Source organism: Rhinolophus hipposideros, assembly GCF_964194185.1.
Source record: "Rhinolophus hipposideros genome assembly, chromosome: 13".
Lineage (NCBI taxonomy): Eukaryota > Metazoa > Chordata > Mammalia > Chiroptera > Rhinolophidae > Rhinolophus > Rhinolophus hipposideros.
The window spans coordinates 35,993,700-36,004,327 of NC_138059.1; the positions used below are offsets into that span (position 1 = coordinate 35,993,700).

Consider the following 10,628-nt stretch of genomic DNA (forward strand, 5'->3'; position numbering starts at 1 on the left):
CCTTCTTGCCACTTTCTGAAGCAATTCTGGAAGTCCTCTTTCCTGAGTGTCTTTAGTTGTGCTGTCATGGCTGCCCCCATTTTGACTTTGGGGAAGAGCCAGAAGTCGCAGGTGTCAGACCCAGTGAATAAAGTGGATGAGGACACAGTGTAATGTTTTTATTTGACAGAAATTGCTGTATACCAGAAGCAATGTGTGACACAGCCTTTCCGTTGTGATCACAAAATATGGTGAATGCTGCTGCCAAGTGCCATCCAATGGAAAGGCAGGGATCTTCAATACAGGAAGCGGCGCATCAAACCTTAGTAACAGTGTGTGACAGGTTTCAACTTGTTCGGTGCAGTCAGTCGGGTTTGAGCTATTGCTGAGAGAAGGTATGTTTTAAAGTGTGCCATAAGTCATCCTCCATCATGACAACGCTTCGTGTCAAACATCGCTTCTGGTACAGCAATTTCTGTCAAATAAAAACATTATGGGGCGTCCTCATCCATCTTATTCACCGGATCTGGCGACTTCTGGAACTTCTTGCTCTTTCCCAAAGTCAAAATGATTCAGGACATGGAGGCAGCCATATCAGCGCAATTAAAGAGGACTTCCAGAACTGCTTCAGAAAGTAGCAAGAACGATGGGATAAGTGTTTTCGAAACAAGGGAGAGTATTTTGAGGGGATTAATGGCAATGTGTCTTTTACTGTAATAATTTTTTATTTAAACAGTCACCATACTATTTGATTAATGTGTGTATATAACTTGTAACTTGAGCTTACAGCTGCAAATAATGTCTCCGGGAAATCTTACAGCTGCAAATAATATCTCTCGAAACCTACCCAAGAAACAGTGATGCAGGTTTTCTCAAGAGGAGAAAAGAGCAGAAGGGAGACCTTTCACAACATACCCTTTGGTATATCTTGCATTTCAAGTAATGTGGATACATTATTCTTTTCAAAAAAGTTAATTAATTTTAAATAAATAGCTATGGTAAATCATCCTCTATTTAAAATGATCTACTAGTCAAAAATGCTTGAAAATACATATCAACATTAAATTTAAAAGAACTTAAGATTCAGTAATAAATATGGATATAAACCCAATGAAATGGCAATTTTGTAAATGTTGAGCAATTTTATTAGAGAGAATCAAATTGATGGCTATTTTCAGGAGAAACAAAGAAAACGAACTAAGCAACCTGAATAAAACAGCAGTCAGTCTGAAATTTGGAAGTTTTATATTTTGTCTAGTAAGAAAAAAAGTATCAAAGATGGACAGAGAAGTTATTAGATAAACTGAAAATACACAGAACAGATAGATCAACATCTGTGATCAAAGATTGGAGAGCAGCTGGCTGAGCTTAAAAGAAATTTGAGTCACATCAGACTAGTAGCCCCAGCTTCACACTGAGCTTCTTGAATGGAGACTGTGTGGCCACAATCCCTTATCGTGGTACATAGAAAGAACTGAATGCATGACTGATGAGGCCACCCAACCTGCCCCTCCAACCTCCTGACAACTTGACCACACATGGCCATTCTCTAATGCCTGGTTTGAGTTTATCCTCTCTAAACTCCCAGTAATCCAGAGACATAACCATACACTGAGGTATATAGAAACTTTCCATAGTTAATCATGAAAAGCGACTTGGCTGCAAAGGGCACAGGACCATACCAGTGACTCCAGAAACCCCAAATTAGGGGTAATAAATAGTTCTGGATATCCACCATATCAGTGCCTCACTCGGAACGCCAGCTGCTTTGCACGTTAGCTCTCTTAATCTTTATAACACCCTGAAAGGGAGAAATGATCATTATCTGTATTTTACCTAAGGGGCCTGGCTCCAAACACCAAGTATTTTTTGGTCCGTGACCAGAAGTACAGACTTGGGGCCAGACTGTCTGTGCCAGAATTCTGGCTTCAACATTCATCAGCCTGTGTGACCTTGGGCAGATTACGCAACCTCTCTGTGCCCTAGTTCCCTCCCTAGTACATCAAGGATAATAATAATTTCACCTCACAGGGTTGTTGTGCGAAAAAAATAACCCAGCACATGTAAAGTACTTAGAACAGAGCCTAGCACAGAGGCAGTGTCAGTTATTATTCACTATGTTTGAATGCTTTTCATGTATGTCCACTCATCTTATTTAGCTAACACCTGTCGTTGGGGTAGGTACTATTCTGGGGGCAAAGACAGAGATGAACAGACACGATCCTTATTCTTGAGAATCAGAATGAAAAGGAGCAATGAAACATAAAACTAAATTATTATCTTAGTATACTTTTAGCCCAGGAGAAAAGTTTTCTTTTGTATTTGTTGGAACTATCTCTAATTAACCTGATAACCCTCAGAAAAGCACTACTCGATTGTTCACAATATGACTGGCCCTGTTCATGGGGATGTTACTGTTCATAAGGCTTTTCGAGGGGGTAATCAGGTTCCCACTTTCCAGGGAAGAACTTGCAGTCAGGACTACCTGATCCCATCTCGATTTTTCCTGACCTCAGAATTCTCGCTCAACTAAGTCAGCAACAAATCAAAAGGACTTCAAGCTTTCAGTTGTAACACTGTGACAGCTCCCTGACTTCTCAAGTCCTAGGTCTACTACAGTTCCTAACAACTGTCTCAGTCTCTGATGTTCTGAACTTTTCAAAGAACTTCCCCAACTGCCAGTTTATTTAACTGTTCTACAGTTTGGGTGGGTCGGGGAGGGAGGTATTATCTTTACTTGAAGAATTTCGAAAATGAGGCTCTTGCTTTGTCTTGCCCATAGTTATACACAACACAGATCCAGGCAGAGTGGAAGTAGGAGCCAGGGCTTCTGGAATGCTGACTCTAGGTCAAGACTGCTACACTGACCAATATGATACAAACAGACACTTTAGGGAAGCAAGCTCCTTTTTTCCTCACTGCTAAATTTAGGAGATGCTCCAGAAGCATGCTGGGTATCCCTGATGACATACAGTGAAAATATGAATGGACAAATTACAACAAAATCATAATTTAAGCTCCAGAAAGCAGAGGTCCCATCTCACACCAAGCCTAGCACAATGCTTGGTACACAGCAGGCATACTCAACATAGTGGGGTGCCAGAAAACGTGAGATGCTATGGTTAATTGGCCCCGTGACTCAGGTAACATGAGGATGAATCATAGCCTGAGCCCACAGGGTCCACTGATAGTGATTTTCCTGTCCTGATGCTCAGTGACCAATCAAATATTCAAATACCACAACTCCTTCTGTCCAAACACTGTTTCAACCAGTACAGGGAACTACCCAGGGAAGAGAGACTGTCCTAACAGCAGGAAAATATAAGGAAAGTCCTGAGTTAAAAAAAAAAAAAAGAATTAAAAAAAAAGGTTGCACTCAGAAAAAGTTTTAGACTCAGATTCTGTGTCAGTTTAATGTCTGACTATAGGCAGTGGGGTGAGGAGACTTCAGGAAACCACAGCAAACTCCATTCACTCACTTACAATCTTTAGATCAGGCTGTATCCCTGGGTTGGGCAGACAAGAAAGTCCAACGTTTATCCTGACTCCTAAGACTGCTAAGCTGATTTTCCCTCTCTCTCTCTCCCTTCTTTTCGTTCCCTTACCTTTAATATAAGTCCTTGAGAAAGCTGTTCCTCCAGCCCTTGCCCTGCAGCCAGACAATTCAGTTCCTCCTAACATGTCCCAAGCACCTTTCAAGCTGCTGCCCTAGCACTGGAGCTCAGAGCGAGTGAGTCCGTCAATTAATAGGTCCAGGCACAGGCCCTTTAAGAGGAATGCCTGGGACTCCAGCCACTCTCCGTCTCACTCAGCCACAATTTCCGCTGGTTTTCACTGCCAGAAGTTATGAGGCCTTCTCTTCCCAGAATTTGGACTCTGGGCTGGAACCCTTCACTCCTCATGGGGTACCCCTCCTGATTTTTAACTGCCACATGCAGGTGTGGGACCAGCCTGTTTCACATCTCTGCCCCTCCTACCAGTCTTGACATGGCTTCTTCTGTATTTCCTTAGTTATAGCACTTCTGTTCAGCTACACTTCAGGCAATTCTCAGTGATGTGGTTTAGTTGTAATTTTAATGTGGTTGAGGGAAGAAATAAGTATAGCTTTACTTACTCTGCCATCCTGACCAGAAATCCCATCCCATAATTTTAGATACACAGTATTGTCTTACAAAAATTATAAACTGGCCTTATGTTTTTTAATCTATTGATAAACTTGTTTCCATAAAACATTGTAAATAGTTTTTCAATCTTATGACAAAATGTAGAAAACTTTGAACATTAACTTAATTTTGTTTACTTCTGTAACTTGATATTTTTCCCTGATTATATGATTACAGATTTTTTTTCTGCTCCATTTTCTGTAAACCTGAGAAATCTGACTATGACATCTAGTTGTGGGACTCTTCTAAACAACTTTGTTTAGAATAGAATAATGTATTTTGCTTATTTCTTGTAATGACATTATTTAACTGTATGACATTTACTTTGATTTCTCAGAGTGATTTCTATTTGATATCTATCTGTTCAGATACCAAGTTCTTGTTTTGTTTTACTATTTGTGCATTTTTTTAAAACGTTTGTTTCATTTTTTTGTCCAAGATTTGAACTGAGATAATTTTAGTTTATAGACATTATAGGCTCATGTTTAGAATATTTAGTACCAGACACAGACAAGAAAAATTGGTATTTTCTGTGATTTTATTTCTCTAAATTAATTGGCAAAGTATGGCCTGCAGGCAGGTCAAAACTGCATACAGCCTGTTTTTGCAAATAAGTTTTTATTGGAACACAAACATCCCCATTAAAAAAATAATACTATGAGTCCTTGAAACTGAGACACAAAGGTAAGGTCATGTTTATGAGGCTAGTCACTATTTAAGAATCCTCTCTTCTAATGGAAAACTTAGTCCCAGGTTACAACGTAGACCGATGTTAATTAGCTTTGGTATTAATTTTGAAGACAACTTTCATTTTATTTTATACAAAGTTATGATCCTTCTCAAGAATTACAGCTGAGAAATTAACTAAAGGAGAAGAATTATATTTTTTAAAGTTCTTATTGGATAACTCTATTTCTTGTATTTAATTCACTCAGCATTTATTGGGTGTGTATCCTGGGAAGATTAAGATATTTGGCCTCAAGAAACTGGTATAGAAACATATATTACAGTATGAGAGATATAATAATAAAAGGTGTCTGGAGGTATATAAAAAAGAGGTGTCTGGAAAGGGGACCATCCAGGTGGATTATGAGGTATATAAAAAAGAGGTGTCTGGAAAGGGGACCATCCAGGTGGATTAAGCAAGCAGTGCAGGGAGGTGTCTCCATTCAGAGAGTGAGCTGCTGGCCAGGCACTGGGTGAGGGGCTGGTGAACTGTCTGGGCTTGCTGCATGTGCTTGCGTACAGGTAGGGACTGGAAGCCGACCTAGTCTAACATTAGGGTCCAGCTAGCACTTCTACAGGTGACAGGAATTCAACAAAAAACTGTAAACAGGGGACAGATAGGATCATATTTTTGTCTTTAAAAGGTCATGAAGGCCTCCCTGTGGAGAATGGATTGAAGGGAGATGAAGTTGAGGCTGGTAGAGCGTTATGCTAAGGGGTTGGGTGTTTGCTAAGCTAAGGCTTGGGCAGGGGAAGAGGAAAACAGCTCTGAAAGCTACAAGGCCCAGTTAGACCTGGTGAAGAAAACTAGATGAACTCCAGGATGGTGGGGACCTGGGCTGGATGGAACATGACTTATTAAAGTGCTGAAATGAATTTAACCAGATGCTGAGGAAGCAGTCCTGTCTGACTGGTCGACCCTAGCTTCTGGATTTGTCAAGAATGAAAAATTCAAATTTCCCTACAGAAATCTGAGGCTACAGTGATTATGTCATAATTGTATTACACTTGGTAACAGAACTATACCTAAAATGCTAAAGACCAGTTGCTAGGCATGTAATCTTTCTGAGGTAAGGCATCATCTAAACCAAATAAATATTTTAAGTTACTCAGGTGCCTATTTACTACAGAAGACCGAAAAGCAATATATAACACGTTTTCTCCTTCAATAAATTTATAATCTTATTAGGACATAAAACACCAGAAATGAGTATAAAAAGGGATTAAAAAAAGATGCTTATTTAAATCCAATAAAAAATATGATTCAAACAGGAAGTAGGGAAGAGAAATGTTAAGATCACTGTTAACTGGACCTCTTTAGAGGGTGCCACCTAACACAATGTGCTCTGTTCACCTCAGAGGTTTGTTTAATCCCAGTATACAGCCTCTATGGACCATCACGTAATGTAGCTAGTGTCAGGGAACAAGGACATCCAGGCCTTCTGTTACTGGGAGAGAAAGAACATGACGTATATAAAGGAAAAAGGACCAAGAAAACTGAATCAGCAGTATCAGAGATGTTTTCTAATGGGACCTATAGGATCTAAAAGGGAAAGAACAGGGAAGGCTGGCAGATATCCATTATGGAAGTGATTTAGTAGATTTTGGCATCTCAAATCTAAAGCTTGAGGTTTTAAAACTAAGGCCATTCAACATTTCCAGGTTTACCAACCTCTGAAAGCAGAGCACATATGATGCACCTCAGTAATTACTACACTCTGAGCTAAAGACAAAGATTCTCCTTGACCCACTCTGGCTGAACAAACTTACAAAATATATGCCAAAGCATTTAATTCGTTAAAGTTTTTATTCTAAAAGGTGGCAAAGTGAGTTTTTCCAAATCTTGGGGAGAATGATTTGACAGCATCTGGATTTATTGTTAATGACAGCAATAGGGACAGGAGATTTAATTGTTATGATTTAACAGTAAGTAGGCCTAGTTGCTATTAAACAAAAGAACCACCTGACAAATCCAAACTTGTCTCAGACTCCTGTGAGGTATCTTATCCTTCACAATCCTAAATTCTTGCTGTGCCTCTGGAGCATGTGACATAACACAAGTACTGTTGTTCATACACTGGTAATATGATACCCCAAAAGTATTCTATCTCCTATTCTCTTAGACTACTAGTCTTTGCAAAACAAACTTCAAGACATATTTTTAAAGTTTAATGAAAGAATTGCAGTTAACAGTCATGCAACTAAAATCCTGTTACAAAGTAAGTTTCAGGTACTAGAAATAATCATTACAAAAGAGCACAGAATGGATAATTTTCATTTAAGAAATCGCTACTTTCAATCTTTATGGAGGAAGATAGAGCTATCACTGTAATGTTCCACTTTAAAAGGTCACAAATCATTACAAAAAAATGAGTAAGATATAGTAAGTAGTAACTGTATTAAATGTGCTTATGATTTTACAGAAGGTGAAACTTAATATTAATTAGTTCTTCAATGTATGATTTCTGTCTCTTTATAAGATTAGTGGAAAAAATAAAATTATTATCATTTTTGGAAAAGGTCATTGTTTGAGATTCAAATTATGCCTTTTCTATTACTTTTGAAAAGCTGTTAAAACTCATATTCATTTCTTACATTTTCATTGCTGCAATTTATCAACTGCTTTGGCAGAATACGCTGTAAAAGGGAAATTCCAGAAGAATGACTTCCTATGTTAGAAAAGAGGAAGAAAGATCTATTCTGAAAGGGTCTAGAATAATATTAAAGATAAAAGGTTGAAACAAACTGTTCATTCTTGTTTCTCATTATTTAAAGTAAAATACCATAATTACTTTTCTAATTTCCAAAGAAACTCCTGCACTAATTCCATAACTGCCAACCAGCACATGAGATGAAGTTAAACTGAAGTTAATATGAAACAGGAATGTATGTTATCCAAGCAAAGCAATATGCATTTTTCCAATGCCTTTATCCGTTTTCTCAACTATGGAGGATACTACGTCCTCACTCAACAACAAATATAATTTAGAAGGTATTAACATACAATGAAATGATGTAATGATAACAACAGCACTTATTGAGCACTTACTATTTGTCATGCAATTAGCTAAACACAGATTATCTATAAAAAATGAACTGAACTCTCATGACAGATAGCCATGTGTGGTTTTGCTAGGCATTTTCATACTACATACAGATAAGAAAACTGAAGCTTAGCAAAAATAAGTGGCCACACAGCTACTAAATGGTAAAATCAGAGGATAGGATAAAGTATTTGAGGGTAACCATAATTTGAGACAAAACTGATTTCTCTCCAAAGCTAGAAATGTGTTCTTGCTTGGACACTGGAAAGGTCTGGTCTTATCCCACAGCAGAGATTAGCAAAAGACTTTACAATAGTAGCAGTATCCCTCAATCATTGAGTATGTAATTGTAACATATGCTTTATACCCTTAGGTAAATAGATATATGTGAGTAGATCAACACTTAAGAAATAAGAACCAAGAATCAAATGAATTATGGAGATGAAGAACAAGTGTAATGGGAAGATATTATTAGTTTTATGAAAATCTGAAAAATTGCAATGATTCCCAAGGGAGGCACCACTGGCACTTGTGCATATGTGTACACATGTGTATGTACACATACATGCATGTGTAGAGGACAATTCATTCTTTTTGTACAATGCTGTCCCATGCTTTATAATACATTTAGCATTCTTAACCCTCACCCACTAAATACCAGTAGTTCCCCCAAAGCTTGTGACCACTGAATATACCCCTGTACATATTCTGCTGACCTGGACTGAGAACCACTGATTGCTGCACAAAAATACTAGGAGTAACTGATGTTATACTAGATATTATACTAGTAACTGATAAAAATACTAGAAGTAACTGATATTAATTGTGCATCATGTACCAGGTACTCTGCCAAGTGCATTCACACATATTCAGTTAATGCTGTTATGAGGTTCTTCATAATGCTGTTATGAGGTTCTTAACATATTCATAACATATTCTTCATAATGCTGTTATGAGGTTAAGTATGTATTTTATCCCCATTTTACAGAACAGAATCCTGAGGTTTAGAGAAAGGTTAAATAACCAAGAACACACAGACAGTTTTGAAACCAACCATGTGACTCAAAAAACACACTTCTCTGGGTGGGTTGTTTAAGCCATAATGGTGTGGTAGGCATGCCTTTCTTTACTAAGGTTCATTCAGAAAATAGAAATCATTGTAAGTAGGACCCATGGTGTGTGTAGTTATGAACCAGGGGTGAATTAAGTTCCCTGGGCTGGGGTTGAGGAGCCACTTGTTCAGTGAGGCACAGCTACAAGATGTGGGTGTCAAGAGTTGGGCTGGGTAGCTCCTGTGCACAGGTGTATATTAGAGTGTGTATGTATTTGTGCACACATGTGTGTTTTCAGGGGAATAAGAGAATTGTGCTACATAGTGTTAGGTTTACGTGTTTTAACAATTCCATAGTGTTCACTATGCACCAGGTATTGTTATAATTGCTTGACAAGATCTCATTTCAGCAAGTATATTAGCTGATTAGCAGGGCAGACTGTGCACTGTGTTGTGTGATGGGCTGGTGTCTGTTTAGCAATGTATACAAGAGGTGATGGGTACAGTTGTGCTAGAAGGGGAAAGGTCCACCATGATGTGTGTGTCTACAGCGGCAGTTTGTATTGTGGTATAGATGGTCGTGTTTGAGGCTGAGGGAAGGGATATGCTACATGATTTGTGTGCAGTGAATGTAGGGGTGCTGCACGGGAAAGTCTGTAGTGCACCTCACTTCACATGTGCTTTTTTGTATGGCGGATAGTGCTGAAAACTGGAGTTGTTCTACAGGAACGAGTTTGGGTTGTGTTATTGACCTGGGTATGGTGAGTGGAGACGCCGTGGACTGGGGTGTTTTCAATGTGTAGTGAATGATATGTGCTGAAAGCGGTGCATACGAGATGATTCATGCGGTGTGCTGGGTAGAAAGCGGGACTGGAGAGCAAGCGGCTGGTGTCGTGATGTGTGTGGGGAGCGATGCTGAGTGTGATAGGAGGGAATCATGCTAGATGCCCCAGGAGTGTTCCTGACGTGGTCTGAGCAGCTGTATGGGAGAGGTGGTATAGACAGAGGTAGGGTGGGGGCGGGAGGGTAGGAGCGAACGCCGATCCAACGAAGCTGCAGAGAAGTTGGGTGTGCTGCGAGACCCCGGACCGCGGAGAAGCTGCGTGAGTGGGGGGCGGGGGGTCTGCTAGAGTACGCGAGGAGCAGCCAGCCCGCTTCCTCACCCGGAGCCACACCGGGGAACGCTCCCCGCAGGGCCTCCCGCCCGCCCCTTCCCTTACCCAAGGGCGTCCCCTTCCTCCCCATCCCCCGCCCGCACGGCGGTCCCGCTTCACCTGGTGAAGGCAAAGTACATGAGGCTGACGATGGTGAAGCTGAGCAGGGTGATGGTGTGCGGCCGGTAGAAGAAGTCGATGGTGATGTCCTCCACTTGCTGCTCGTTGATCATCCGGAAATGCATCTTGTAGTTTACATCATCTTTGCTCAGGGTCCGGCTCCCCACGCAGGACGCCATGGCCCGCCTCCCCGTCCTGCGGCGGCGGCGGCGGCCCCGGCCCTTGGAGGCTGGGACCCCGGAGGTGCCGAGCCGCGGTGGGTAGGCGGCCGAACAGCAGGGCCGCGTCTGGAGCGGAGCACAGGCTGAGAACCAAGGGAAAGACAGGAGCGGGAGGGCGGGGTCGCGTCGCCGCCAACGCGGCCTCCGGCGGGAGACGCCGCCGGCCGTGC

At 40.8% G+C, this 10,628-nt stretch overlaps 1 protein-coding gene across 2 annotated transcripts in view; it reads right to left on the reverse strand.

Annotated features, from left to right (window-relative positions):
* Positions 1-10,555, reverse strand: part of PTDSS1 (phosphatidylserine synthase 1) — a 71,408-nt gene extending 60,853 nt beyond the window's left edge. Inside the window, exon 1 of one of the 2 annotated variants that reach the window (XM_081071145.1) lies at positions 10,238-10,555. In XM_081071145.1, coding sequence (XP_080927271.1) covers positions 10,238-10,416 — 179 coding nt within the window. In that variant the 5' untranslated portion in view covers positions 10,417-10,555. The remainder of the gene's footprint in view (positions 1-10,237) is intronic. The other variant, XM_081071146.1, reaches the window with a different exon arrangement.
* Between the last annotated feature and the right edge of the window lie 73 nt (positions 10,556-10,628).